The 15,491-nt window shown below is 39.8% G+C and overlaps 1 protein-coding gene across 1 annotated transcript; it reads left to right on the forward strand.

Moving 5' to 3' along the window:
- Positions 1–11,276: 11,276 nt before the first annotated feature.
- Positions 11,277–14,700, forward strand: Dnajc28 (DnaJ heat shock protein family (Hsp40) member C28). Its single transcript, XM_076867688.2, has 2 exons — positions 11,277–11,564; positions 12,638–14,700. Exon 2 carries the CDS (start codon positions 12,666–12,668, stop codon positions 13,824–13,826), a length of 1,161 nt encoding a protein of 386 aa, XP_076723803.1. The 5' UTR covers positions 11,277–11,564; positions 12,638–12,665; the 3' UTR covers positions 13,827–14,700.
- The last annotated feature ends 791 nt before the right edge of the window (positions 14,701–15,491 follow it).

The raw sequence follows: 15,491 nt of genomic DNA on the forward strand, positions 1-15,491 counted from the left end.
AGGGAGTAAGTAGCTCAGTGCATCCATGCGTGCTCACACATACGTACACACACAATCCAAAGCAGAAAAAGTGTCAATTATTCTGAATGAATTTGGATCACTGCAGAAGAAATAAAAGGATTCCAAGTGTCTGATTCTCACTGGTGAATTCAAAACAAGCACTGACACAATGCTAACCACGAATTATAACACTAGCTTTTTTTTTTTTTTTTTCCCCTGCAGTGCTAGGGGTTGAACTCAGGACTTGCTAGGTATAGCACTCTACCACTGAGCCACATCCTAGCCTGTTGAATTTCTTTGTTTGTTTGTTTATTGGTACCAGGGATTGAACCTAGGGGTGCTTAACCATGAGCCACATTCCCACCTCCCTTTTTTTAATATATTTTATTTAAAGATAGGTCCTCGCTAAATTCCTGAGGCTGGCTTTGAATTTGTAATCCTGCCTCAGCCTCCCAAGCCCCTGGGATTACAAGCATGCACCACTGGGTCTAGCAGAACCCATTGAATCTTCATAGCACCTTATGAAACAGATACTAACATCATTCCATGTCTACAAATGGGGAAACTAAGGCACAGAGAAATTAAGTCATTTGCCCAAGAATATAAATGTTGTGTTGGATATATATGAACTCAGGATTTGAACAGAGACCATGTGCTTATCCATTAGACCCTGCTTTGCTTGAAGGTATATGGCAGGGCAAATGGCAGGGCAAGGAGTGAAGCAGGGAAAGACAACTAAGAAGGGACCCCTGGGATCAAAGTCAACTCTGAAGATTGAAGTCTATGGGCTGTGCATACAGTAAGCTACCCCCACTCAGATACAATCAGAACAGGACATGGACAGATTTACAAGCATCCCCCTAGCCACACAGAACAATCAACAAAAAGAAGATACCTTTCAGACACAGGGGGCTTAACTATAACCTTTGATTAAGCACAGGTTCAAAATAAGCCACTCTGACCTAGGAACAAGTCTTAGAACCTGGCCTAAAATACCATACTCATCCCTGGCACCTGGAATACTGCATGCCCAAGTCTTTCTTCCCAGGATCAGTCAGAGAAGGGACCTCCAAGCTGGTTGAATATGGGGCAAAGATCTAATCTCTCTGAACTGTAGTAGACACATACACACACACACACACACACACACACACACACACACAATGGTTAAGGGCAAAACTAAATTGGGTAAGAGCTTTGCACAACCTTTCGTTCATAAGTGACTTATCCCTCCCTAGAAGCAACCCTTCAATGGCCAGTTTAAAAGATTAAAAAGGGAAAAAGCTTGAAAAAAAAAAAAAAACAATTATAAAAGGAGGATCTGAGAAGGGGCATCAGGCTACACACTGAGGTGAAAATGACTCTGCAGAATTAGTTCAGCCAAGTCACTAAAACAACAAAGCAAATGCTACCTCCACCTTCAGAAGAGGGATCAGTACTCATCATCATAACAGAAATTACCTAAATGCCCAGTTTTTTATTTAAAAAAATTATAAAACATGCATATAAAGAAGAAATTTGATCCATACACTGGAAAAAATGCAGGCAATATAGATGCCTTTGAAGAGGCCTGGACTGGACATTACAAGAACTTCAAAGCAGATATTATATATATACGTACAAAGAACTAAAGGAGTCCATACTTAAAGGACTAAAGGCAGGTATGATGATGATGTTTCATCAAATCACAAATATTAATAAGTTAAGCTGACATAAAGAGCCAAGTAGAAATTATAGTGTTGTAACTGGATGTAGTGGTGCATACCTGTAAGCCCAGCTACTCGGAAGCTGAAGCAAGAGGATTGCAAGAGACCAACATGGGCAATTTAGTGAGAACCTGACTCAAAAAAATAAAAAGGGCTGGGGATGTGCTTGGTAGTAGAGTGCTCGCCTAGCATGCGTGAGACCCTGGGTTCAATGCCCAGTACCCCTGCTCCAACAAATCATAGGATTGAAAAGTATAACTGAAATGAAAACTTCATCAGAGGAGCTCAATAACAGATGCCAGCTGGCAGATCAAAGGAGCAGCAAACTTGAAGAAAGAATACCTAGAGATTATGCAACCTAAGAAACTGGGGGGAAAATGTTTTTTAAAAATCAGCAGAAATCGGGCACGCTGGCACATACCTATAATGCCAGCCGATCAGGAGGCAAGGCAGGAGGATCATGAGTTCAAGGCCTGCCTCAGGAACTTAGCAAGGCTCTATGCGACTCAGTGAGACCCTGTATCTAAATAAAATATAAAAGAGGGCTGGGGATGTGACTCAGTAGTTAAGTGCCTCTGCAGAAGGAAAGGAAAGGGAGGAACAGAAAATATATATGAAGAAAAAAATGGTGAAAACTTTCCAAATTTTATGAAAAACATTCATCTATATATCTAAGAAGCTCAAGAAACATCAAGTAGAATAAAGGCGTAGATCCACACCCACACCATCACAGTCAAATGCTGGAAGCCAAAGGTAAGAAATGTATGTGGTAAAAGATATCAGAGCTCAAGTGCACTGAGTATCATTAGGTATATCTGGACACCTGGAAGGAAAAAAATGGATTTAAATTAAAATGCATTGCTGGGTATGGTGGTGTAAGATTGTAATCCCAGTGATTTAGGAGAATGAAGTAGGAGGTCACAAGTTTGAAGCTACCTCAGCAACATAGTGAGACCCTGTCTCAAAAAAATGAAAAAGGGAGGTGAGGGGTTGGGGTTGTAGCTTAATGGAGGGGAAAAAAAGCCTTACCTCTAAATGAAGTCCAAACTTCCCAAGCACCAATTGATGCAGGCTCTCCACCCTGACTTTAGGAATCCTATGTCTGTCAAACTCACTGGTACGTTTTTTTTTTTTTAAACTCTACCCAAACTGAGCGCCAATGGGCTGGGATGTAGCTCAGTGGCAAAGTATCTGTCTCACATTCACAAAGCCCTGGGTTTGACCCCCAGTTCCAAAAAAAAAAAGACAAACTGAGGGCCAAAGCACCCCACTCTGGTGGACATGGAATGAACTCTAATTACATCTGTGTCTCAGTGCCATCCTGGTAACTGTTTAACAGGACATTCTCCTGGGTATAAAAGCTCTGATTGTAGTATTTGCTGATGCTAAGTTTGGATAGTGCCCTCCAAAGTCCATGTACTACAGGCTTGGTCTCCAGGTGCTGGGGACACTTAGGACATGGGTCCTTATGGGAGGTTCTTAGGTCACTAGGAGTGTGCCCTCAAAGGAGATTATGAGATCCCAGTTTCATTCTCTCTGACACAAATGTAAGTGGTTTTCTCTGCCACTCACTCTGTCATTATGTGCCACTATGTCCAGAAGCCAAATCCCAGACCTGAACTTCCAGAACCATGAGTCAAAATAAATCTTTTTTATTTCCTAAGTAACATTTCTTAAGTAACCTCAAAGGATGCAAGTTCACAAGAACAGCTAAAACTGTATGGCTTCAGTCTTCCGAACATCCCTAGGGCCTCCTAGCACATGCCTAGTACTCAAAGGGTATTTTTTGTTTTAAATTTTTTTTTAAAAATTTATTAATAGGTTTTTTAGAGCAATTTTATATCTACAGAAAAATTGAGCAGAAAGTATAGAAATTCACAATATTCCCCATTTCCCTTTTGCCCTTCACCAATACTGTTTCCCTCTATCCTTAACTGTCTTATGTTGTTGTGAAACATTTGCTGTAATTGATGAACAAATACTGATGTTATTATCAACTAAAAGTCATACTTGAGGGTTCACTCCTTGTGTTATATAGTTCTATATCCATTTTGCTAAATTCATAATGTATATTTGCCCCATCATTACAGCATACTTTCACTGATCTAAAAATCTCATGTTCTATTTATTCATCCCTTTTCCCTACACTGAACTTCTGGCAACCATAAAATGTTAAAAAAAAAAAAAAAAAAAAAAAAAAAAAAAAACTTCTTTTTTTTAACATTTTAATTATAATAAAATACATATAAAATTTATTGTAGCCATTATAAAATCACAGACCTACACTGTTAAATATATTTACATTGTTGTGCGATCTCCAGAACATTTTCATCTTGCAAAACGGAAACTCTATAACCATTAAACAACTTCCCATTTCACCCTCCCTGGAGTCAGGGCAAACACTGTTCTACTTTGTTTCTATGAGTTTCAATACTCTTGATAGTTTATATAAGTGAAATTATGAAGTATTTGTTTTCTGTGACCAGCTTATTTCATTAATGTCCTTAAGGTTCACCATGACATAGCATTTGTCTGAAATGGGTTATTCTGTGGTGTGTATCACATTGTGTTTTTTGTTGTTGTTGTTGTTGTTCATCCAGATGGTTCTACCTTTTGGCTATTGTGAATAATACTATTATGAACATGGGTGTACAAATAACTCTTTGATACCTTGCTTTCAATTATTTGGGATATGTATACCCAGAAGTGGTGCTGCTAGATCACATGGTAATTCTAAGTGGTGGCAGATCTATGTTTATCATAGCAGCTGCACACTTTATATTCCCACCAATAAGGATCCAATTTGTCCATATCCTCATCAATATTTATAATTTTCTGGGATTTTTTTTACAGCATCCATTTTAATGGGTGTGAGGTAATGTTTCATTGTGGTTTTAATTTGCATTCCCTAATGAACAGTGATGTTAAGCATCCATTCATATGCTTGCTGACCATTTGTATATTTTACTTAGAGAAATATCTAGGGCTGGGGATGTGGCTCAAGCGGTAGCGCGCTTGTCTGGCATGCGTGCAGCCCGGGTTCGATCCTCAGCACCACATACAAAGATGTTGTGTCCGCCAAAAAAAAAACTAAAAAATAAATATTAAAGTTCTCTCTCTCTCTCTCCTCTCTCACTCTCTCTTTAAAAAAAAAATAGAAATATCTATTCAAGTTCTTCACCAATTTTTTAATCCACTGACCTTCTTACTATCTCCATATCTTTCCCCCTAGAATGTCAAATACTTGGAATCAATAGAGTATGCAGCCTTTACAGACTGGTTTCTTTCACTTAGTAATATGCAGTTAAGGATCCTCCATGTCTTCATGGTTTGATATCTCAGTTCTTTTTATCACTGAATATTCCATGGTATGGATGTCCTGCAGTTTGTTTGCTTTTTGAAGGAGATGTATTTAGTATTGTGGATTGAACCTAAGGTGCCTTACCACTGAGCTATAGCTGCAGCTCTTTTATTATTATTATTATTATTTTGAGACAGGATCCTACTAAATTGCTCAGGGTCTTGCAAAATTGCCCAGGCTAAACTGCTGAGACTGGCCTGGAACTTTTGCTCTTCTAGCCTCAGGCTCTGGGTCCCTGGGATTACAGTGTGCAACACTATTCCTGTCTTTGAAGGACATCTTAATTTCTTTTAATTTTTGAAAATTAAAAGGAAATTCTTTTAAAAAATTAAAAATAATTCACACAGAAAGCTGTCAGAATAATATAAAACCTCTCCAATACCTTTAATCTTGATCTCCCCATTAGTTTTTTTGTTTTGTTTTGTTTTTTGGTGATGCTGGGAATTAAACCCAAGGCCTACCCACAAACTAGGCAACTTCTCTAACAGCTAAATCCCCAGCCTCCCCCACCCCATTAGACTTCTACTCTAAAACTTATAGGCATGCTCTCTCTTCTCTCTTCCTCCATACATGCACTTATTTCTAAGCCATTAGATAGTAATTTAAATATATATCCTTTATCCATAAATACTTCCATGTATGTTTCCTAAGAACAAGGATAGAACCAAAATACCCATGTGGTTATCCCCAGAGCAGATAATTAAACCTCAGCTGTCAAGCAAAGAATGGAAATTATGTAATTACTTGATTTCATTTAACACAACAGATTCCATTTGTTTAGTCAGGAAGGGCTTCTTCAAAAGGGAGTTTGAGTTGCAAATTGGATTTATGTGCTTATTTTCTATGCTGTTCAATTGAGAATAGCATGGATGGGGCTGGGGATGTGGCTCAAGCGGTAGCACGCTCGCCTGGCATGCGTGCGGCCCAGGTTCAAACCTCAGCACCACTTACAAAACAAAGATGTTGTGTCCGCCGATGACTGAAAAATAAATGTTAAAATTCTCTCTCTCTCTCTCCCACTCTCTCACTCTCTCTTTGGAAAAAAAAAAAAAGAGAGAGAGAGAGAATAGCATGGAATATATGATCTAGTGTCACCCAGAATTTGAAGTCTTTCTGGAGAAGTTGTAGTAAAAGGGTCTTTCAGGGACAGTACTTGGGTGGGGCCTTTTTGAATGAGACCACCACTTCATGTCATTACAAAGCTGTCTTTAGAGTTAAACATGGGGGCTGGGGATGTGGCTCAAGCGGTAGCGCGCTCGCCTGGCATGCATGCGACCCCGGTTCGATCCTCAGCACCACATACATAAAAGGATGTTGTGATCGCCAAATACTAAAAAATAAATATTAAAAAATTCTCTCTCTCTCTCTCTCTCTCTCCCCCCTCTCTCTCACTCTCTCTTTAAAAAAAATATAGAGTTAAACATGCCTTAAAACCAATTATCTCTGCTAAAGCATCTTACATGATTCTTTCACACACAGTGTTCTTGTTAAGAATTTTTTATTATTGTTATTTGAGAAAGGATCTCATTATGTTGGTCAGGATGGCCATAACCTCCTGGGCTCTGGTGATCCTACTGCCTCAGCCTCTCCAGAAACTGGGACTACAGTTAGGTACTGCCACATCCAGCTTGTTAGTGACAGTTTTAAGTATTTGGAGTTTTGTTGCCAAAATCTTTGACAATTAAGAAGCATCAAGAAAAAGGAGGCAACCCTCCATGTCCTGGTCTTTTTAACTTATCAGATCATGTTCAAGGGTAAGAAAAGCAAAGTGTAGCCATGCCATAAAGCAATAATTTCAATAAACATGCTGGGTGATTGTAATACAGGTTTGAAACAATCCAAATCTTGATCCCTGGGCAGCTGATGTGCACTTGCTTTCCTCACTAGTGGCCTGCAATTAGAGAATGGTATATACATTGTTCATAATTTTAAGAAATGAAGAGAAAATGCTGATAAGTCAGGCTCAAGTGATAAATCACTTCAAAGCTAGAAATAAAATTTAAGAGTGCTTGGGTGGGAGAAGGCAACTTCCACTAGCAAGTTTCCACAAATTCCACACGTGGCCCTTCCTGAACCATTCAGTCACTAATCAACCCAGATGGGAAGAGGGAAGAGGACACAATGTCCAAGTGAGTGTGAGTCTTCTCTTTTCCACAGTATTTTTTCCCACCCATACCCCATACTTTATTCTTATACAATGGTCCCCACTTAACCATGGTTTCAATTTCAGTGGTTAAGTAGGGACAGTTATTCACCATCAATCATAGTCTGAAAACATTAAGTGGAAAATTCTAGAAACAATTCATGAGTTTTAAATTTTATGCCATCCTGAATAGGGTGATGAAATTTCTCACCATTCTGCTCTGTCTCACCAAAGAAGCAAATCATCCCTCCATCCTAGGTATCCAATACCTAGCCACCTTGATTATCAGATGAACTGCCATGGTTATTATTATACTTAATAATGGCCCCAACCACTAGAGTAGTGATGTTAAGAATTTTATTATATTGTTCTAATAATTCTATTTTATTACTATATATTTTTGTTGATCTCCTACTGTGTCTAATTCACAAATTTAACCTTGTTAGAGATATATGCTCAGGGGCTAAAAAAAAAACATAGTATATAGGGTTCAGTACTAGTCCTGATTTCAGGCATACACATGGGATCTTGGAAATATCCCCTAAGAATTAAAGGGGTACTGTCCTTCTTAAGTCAATCTACAACTTTTTCTTTTTTGGAAGGGTACTGGGGATTGAATTTAGGGGCATTAAACTGCTGAGAGCCACAGCTGTGTCGGAATGGCCCCTGGCATTTTGCCAATAGTATTGGTTGACAGGCGAGGCATTACTATCCCCCTTGGCCGCTACTTTGGAGTTCTCGTGGGGATTCCCGGGGATTCTCGGAGAGTTCCCATTGGTTGGGGAAATGCAGGAGGAGGGATTTCCGGAGGAGATATTTCCGGTGGCTGGTTCCTGGATGAGCCGCGTGAGGTTTGGGACAGTTCCCTGGGAGCGTGTGTGGAGTGTGCTGGTGGAGTTCAGAAATAAAGTTTGTTCCTGCTTCAGTGGCTCGTGATTTGTGCCCAGCGAGACTGCAGCACTAAACCACTGTGCTATTTATATCCCCAGCCCTATTTTGTAATTTATTTAGAGTCAGAGTTTCACTGAGTTGCTTAGCACCTCACCTTTGCTGAGTCTGGCTTTGAACTTGCCTCAGCCTCCTAAGCATCTGAGATTATAGGCACACGCCACAGGGCCTAAGAGCCAATCTACCACTTTCTTTCTTTTAAAATTGACACTCTCTTTGTAAAACTCCTCTATGATCAAATGGAGTAAAAAGAGTATTAAGATGGCACCCAGAGAGAAACACATAGTCACAGTAGTTCTAGGAATTGTGGCTTAGATGACACCATTTGCAAATGTTGATGATCAATGTGTAGTTTTAGGCTGTATACTGAGCTTAAATCAATCTGCAGGGAGCTATGGATTTTTGTTACTATGGTACCACAATTTAATGATAACAAATCAGTTTCTTTGCAGTCATCATAGAACCAATGAACTGTAAAAGAATGCTTTATCACCAATATAACTTGCTGCTGCTGTAGGAGTTTATGTGTTGTTCTGAAGGTCACCAAAAGGACATTTAATGAAACTAAAATAGAATACTGTACATAACACTCTGTTAAATTTGATGAATTGGGTAATAGTATCATAGTGACATTAAGAGAATGTCCTTGTTTTGAAGAAAGAAATAGTGCATTTTGGGAGGTTAAATGCCTGCAATTAACTTATAATTACTCATAAAAAGTCTACATGTGGAGAAAGAGAATGAAACAAATGTGCCTGCTCTTGGCACACTGATTCAACTAACCAATACCAGCAACTGCCTACATCCACATCATTTGGTCATTTTTGGCAAAGATGGAACACATATACTACAGTGATTCCACAAGACTATACTAAAGCTGAAAAATTCCTATCACCTAGTGACATAGTAGCTGCTGTTGTAATATTGTAGCTCCCCATTTGATCTGCTTTTGGTGATGCAGGTGTAAACAAATCTACCAGGTGCTGCCAGTTATATAAACACATAGCAATGCAATTATATACAGTACATAATATTTGATAACAAGTTGCTATGTTATTTTTTTTTAAGAGAGAGAGAGAGAGAGAGAGAGAGAGAGAGAATTTTTAATATTTTTTAGTTTTCTTCGGCGGACACAACATCTTTTTGTATGTGGTGCTGAGGATCGAACCCGGGGATGCATGCATGCCAGGCGGGCATGCTACCACTTGAGCCACATCCCCAGCCCCTCAAGTTGCTATGTTAATGGTTTATGTATTTACTCTCTATACTTTTCATCCTCATTCTAGACTGTACTTTATTAAAGTACTTATTAAAAACTTATTAAAAAGAAGTTTGTAGCTAATATCATAGCTTATTAAAAAGAAGTTTGTAGCTAATATCATAGCTCCCCTGTAATCCCAGAGACTCCACAGGCTGAGAGGCAGGAGGATCAAAAGTTTGAGCCCAGCCTTAGCAACTTAAAGAGGCCCTAAGCATCTTAGAAAGACCTTTTTTTGGAGGGGGGGGAGTAGTACTGGGGATTGAACTCAGGGGTACTCAACCACTTAGCCACATCTCCAGCCCTATTTTGTATTTTATTCACTAAGCACTTCGCAGTTGCTGAGGCTGGCTTTGAACTAGCAATTCTCCTGTCTCAGCCTCCCAAACCACTCAGATTACAGGTGTGTGCAATCGCACCTGGCAAGACTCTATTTTAATATTAAAAAAAATACAAAGGTCTGGGAATATGTGGCTCAGTTGTTAAGTTTCCTGGGTTTAAATCCTCAGTACACCCCCTGCCCCAAAAAAGAGTTTTTAAAGAAGTTTACTGTAGAACAGTATGCTGTGTTACCCTGATAATAGCCTCATCTACCCTGTGTTTACTATGCATTGTGATTGTGTTTCAAGACCACTGACCTATGTCCACTCAGGTTTGTGCAAGTACACTTAATGATATTCGCACAAAGGTGAAATTGCCTAACAATGCATATCTCCGCACGATTATATATGAGAAAAATAATCCAAGTCAGTGGGGGCTACTTTACACTTTGCAGTTCAGTGTGTTCCTTACACGGAAGGAAATCAATGATCATGTTGTTTATAACTGATAGGGTTGGTGCCCATTTCTGGCTCCTTTAGGAGATACTGGGGCAACAAAAAAATATTGTTTTTTAATATTGTGTAATTCTGTCTAACAAAGGACAGCCTAGAGAGCTAGGCGGACAGATTCAGCTTCCTTAATCTGAACTGTGGTCTAAATATTGGTGAAATGGTCATGCTCACTTTGAATTTAATTTGGGCTCTATCATTTTGGGGCCATTAAAAGTGATAATTCTAGCTGTCTTAGAATTTGGTACCAAATTTAAGAGAGGAAAGGAGTCATGTGTATGAAGATCAAGTGGATGAGTTTGATGCAATGATTATTTCATCGTATGTAAAATGGGGACGGTAACAGTATTTATCCCAGGAGGCTGCTGCACTCAGTACAGTGCCTGGTAAACAAAAATGCTAAACACTCGGTTACAAACAGTCACAGATGCCTTGCCTAAAGCACACAGAAAATGGAAGAAAGATTATTTTCAACCCAGGTCTGAAAATCCTCAAGTCTTTCCTCTCCCTTTAAAAACGACTTTTCTACCTGTTCAGTGCGGGAGGGTACATACACCTAACCCTGTCTGCGGTTGAACCGAAGCCAGCAGACCCTTCTTTCCTAGCCTGTTCCCAGCCCCTACCAACGCCTGGCCATTAGAGCTAAGTACTCGAGTTAGGTACTCGCTGAGTTAAAGACAGACCAGCTTTCTAAGCCTGGGTCAGTTACTAAGTAGCTTAGTGACCTCGGGCAACTCAGGTGTCCCCGGAAGGGGCTGTCCTGGTTTTGCAGGAGCAATCGGCCTAACCTTCCCTCGCCTCAAATAACCCAGAGTCATCTCCTCCAAATGACAAAGACTTCGCTGTCAACCCGACACGCGTGCCCCCGGACGCTGAGCGCCCGAGATCCACTGAGAGACCTCCCGCGAGTCGCATCGCTGAGGCCCCCAACCCGAACCTCGGGCGGAAGTACACCTCCCACAACCCCAATCGGCCGAACCACCTCCGCTCGGGGAGGGGGTGGAGGCGGAGCTGCAGCCCTGGGGCAGGCCGGAGCCTCCGGGGTGTCATGCCTGTGTCCTCCAGGTCAAGTTCGCGGTGGGGGACATTTCCAGTTTCCCTGGTAAACCAGGTCATCCGCCGAAATCGGGCAGGATGATAGGCTCCGTGCTCCGAGAGGCCCCCCAGAGTAAGGCTGCAGATGGTGTCGCCCAGCCGAGAACCCGGCTGCGGGCCGCCGCGCCAGCGCCTGGGGAGTGAAGGGCGACCCGCCCACGCATGCGCAGAGGCGGAGCATTGGGGGCGGGAGTCGCGGGGCCCCTTCCCCATCCCGGTGAAGGTGAGTAGGGGCCAGGCGGGGCGTGTCCTGGGTCCGGACCGACTGCGCGAACCATTGCTCAAGTCCGTTGACCCCAGTCGTTCTTCCAACAGGGGTTCCCAGGAGCTCTTTTGGCGTTTACATATAAAATTCCCACTTTCAGTTAAGCCATTCTAGTATTCTATAGCCATTGTCTATGTACAGGTCTCCTTTACTGAACCATGCATTTTTAAAATAGCAGCGAACATTTTGCTAGGGCTATCTCCCCTGTCATCTTTGCTTTCCCAGCACTCGTAGATAGCTCCTTCCTAATGAACTATGGAGCCTTAAGTCTTTTGGACGCTTGATCCTGCTCAGTCTAGATAACCAGATACATATTCCAGTGCTCTCTGTTTTATGTGCCTAAGTCTTCTTATGAGAAGACTTCCGAAACGATGAAGACCATGACATATTAATTGGAAAAATGGTTTGAAGTTTATAACCTGCTGAGGATACAATTAAACGTCCTTATTGTGCTCCCCGCCCCCAACCATTTTGCTTATGCTTCATTATGCAACCTGGTTAAATTGCTTAACCTTTGGACTATATTTTCTCATCAATGAGAAGATTGGATTAGGTGATCACTAAGAACTTCCCAGCTCTAAAATTCTGTAATTAGTGAGGAGTGGAGTCCAGATTATGTCACAATATGTTAATGCTAAACATCATCGACTTCATTTCTCTTGTTAACATCAGTAAAATACACGCTGTAAGAATTTTATCAGCATCATTAGAAAGAACTGTCCCTTGCTGGGCGTCGTGGTGCAGTTCTATAATCCCAGAGATTCAGGAGGCCGAGGCAGGAGGATGGTAAATTGGAGACCAGGCTCAGCAACTTACACTCTGTCTCAAAATAAAAAATAAAAAGGACTGGTGGATGTAGCTCGGTGTTAAAGTGCCCCTTAGTTCAATCCCCAGTACCACAAAAAAAAAAAAAAAAAAAAGAATGAATTTTCCCTTACTAGATATATAACTTCACACCTTCTTTTACTACTAAAAATAAGAAATCAACTGATAATAACTTTGTTCAACCTGAATTTGTTGTCATTTTATAGGTCATTGTGAAGAAGAACTCTGGGTACAATGATGAACAGAATGCATGTGACAATGGCTCAGATCTTACGATCTCACCAGATAAGTGCTTCATGGATTCCTAATGGAGTGAAAATGCTTCCGTATCTTGGTGTCATTAGAAATAGAATGATATCAACCCATAAGTCCAATAAGAAGATCAGAGAATATTATAGGCTGCTGAGTCTAGATGAAGGATGCTCTGCAGATGATGTCAGGGAATCTTTTCGCAAGCTTGCCAAGAAATACCATCCAGATAGCGGCTCTAGTACTGCTGATTCTGCAACATTTGTAAGAATCGAGGAAGCTTATAGGAAGGTACTTTCCCATGTGGTAGAACAATCACATGCCAGACAGAATAAAGTTGAAGAAATGGAAGAAGAAGAAGAAAAATTCAAATATAATACACCCCAGCACAGGCATTATTTAAGTTTTGAAGGTATTGGTTTTGGGACTCCAAGTCAGCGAGAGAAACAATATAGGCAATTTAGGGCAGATCGTGCGACTGAGCAAGTGATGGAATATCGAAAGCAGAAGCTACAAAGCCAGCACTTCACTAACAGCGTAACTGTCAAAGATGTCAGACAGAGCAAAGAACAAAAGATAACTCAGGCAATCGAGCGTTTAGTGGAGGACCTCATTCAGGAATCAATGGCAAAAGGAGACTTTGACAATCTCAGCGGGAAAGGAAAACCTCTAAAAAAGTTTTCTGGGTGTTCATATATTGATCCCATGACTCACAATCTGAACAGAATATTGATAGATAATGGATACCAACCAGAATGGATCCTAATGCAAAAGGAAATAAAAGATACTATTGAACAACTCAGAGAGGCGATTTTAGTGTCTAGGAAAAAACTTGGAAATCCTATGACACCAGCAGAACAGAAACAGTGGAACCAAGTTTGTGAGCAGTTTCAAGAAAACATTCAAAAACTAAACAAGAGAATTAATGATTTTAATTTAATTGTTCCCATCCTGACCAGACAAAAAGTCCATTTTGATGCACAGAAAGAAATTATCAGAACCCAGAAAATATATGAGACCCTTATAAAAACAAAAGAAGATACAGATAAAAGCCCAAATGACATTAATCAGGAAGAAGAGAAAACACCTGGTGTCAAGACAGGTCTTTTAAACTGGATGAATCTGTGGAAATTTATTAAAATATGATCATTTTGATGTTCACTGTAAAAGTGCTGCTTCAGTTCTTTGTCAGTTGCACTGACATCAGACATAGAGGTGGAGATGTGTTGCTATATAATACAAATTTGAGAATTGTGTGCCTCTGTACTTTTCACTAAACTAATCACTTCCTTGGCAATGTGTGAGAAAATTCCAGGCTGAGTAAGAGAGTTATCAACCAGCTTTGCTCTGCAAATATAGCAAGAAGAGAACTGACTTCTAGGGGAAACAATTTAACCCATGTCAGAGTCTAAATGCATCTCAGGTAAAATGAGCTAGAACTGAAACTTAGACTTGAGAATCATTCAGGTTATTCTGAAAGTCTTAGTGCAGTTTGAAGATCTAATAACTTAAAAGCAGTTACTGATTGCCATTTTCAAACATAGGTACTTAGACAACAACAAAACCTAAATATGCATTATTAAAACAAAAAACTAATGAAATTTAACTAACCAAACCTCTGAATGATAAATGTTTTTTGCGAGTTTGCTGCATTTATACTTCTGACCTTATTAAAGCTCAAAACTATTCTAAGATTTTTGGAACATCCTCTTAAAAGCTAAGTTCAGGAAATTTGCTTAGTCGAGTTTTGTACTCTTTTTATTACAAAGACCTTCTCTGTGAGTATTGAATGAAGAAAATACCAAACAGCTAGGTTGTACTTTTGCCTAACTTCATGATCCATTTTGGCTGCAGAAATCAATTATATTGGGGCTGGGAATGTGACTCAAGCAGTAGCGCGCTTGCCTAGCATGCATGAGGCCCGGGTTCGATCCTTAGCACCACATACAAACAAAGATGTTGTGTCCGCCGATAACTAAAAATAAATAAATAAATAAATATTAAAATTCTCTCTCTCTCTCTCTTAAAAAAGAAAAAAGAAATCAATTATATCAGCTATTTGATTTAGAAATTCTAGAAATAGGCTCCAGTGTCCACTTTTAAAGAGGTTTATTTGTTTATTTTTTTAATTTTCAGAGACAGTAAAAATTCTTAGGCTCAATGCAAATATAAGATTTCACTTCAAGCTTTATCTCTGATCACAAGATTGAAGTGTTAGGTTTCCATAAGCCTGCCTGTGTCTTAAATTCCTCAGAGGCTATTCAGTCATGTGAAGATCCTAAGTTATTGTCTTATGGACCCAATTTCCTGTCTTACAGACTTTTTAATAAACAAAGATATGTAAATTTCATGCATTTGCAACTTTGGCAAATGACAAAAGATTGAAATTCTTGAGGTTTTTGTCCTGTCCACTTTCAGGAAATCTGATTTTTTAGTTTGGTTAATTGCTTTTGCCATAAAATTGGGCACCTAGAAGGAAGCAGAGGATGGTGAAAAGGAGCTGGTCTGTCCGCAGAGTGCTGTGATATAGATATCACAGAAGCACAGCACTCAGGACTCTGATTTTGAAAGAAAGAATTATCGTGTGAAGAGTGTGATAATTAAAATAACAAAGAAATGTATATCTTCAAAAGGAAATTTGGGGGCTTTCTGATTAAATCATGGGATATTAATTGGTATAAAGTGATTTTTTTTCATTGAGTTATCTATAATTTGGCTTCTGTAATGATAGTACTCTGTCACTAAAAATTGTGACCAGTGTAAAATGTAACTTTATAATAAGAGCTATAGTTCCACAACATTTTAGGAGCC

This window comes from Callospermophilus lateralis, chromosome 10 (assembly GCF_048772815.1).
Source record: "Callospermophilus lateralis isolate mCalLat2 chromosome 10, mCalLat2.hap1, whole genome shotgun sequence".
NCBI classification, from domain to species: Eukaryota; Metazoa; Chordata; class Mammalia; order Rodentia; family Sciuridae; genus Callospermophilus; species Callospermophilus lateralis.

Coding starts and splice junctions, on each gene's coding strand:
- Dnajc28 (XM_076867688.2), top strand. CDS start 12,666: ATGATGAACAGAATGCATGTGACAATGGCTCAGATCTTACGATCTCAC.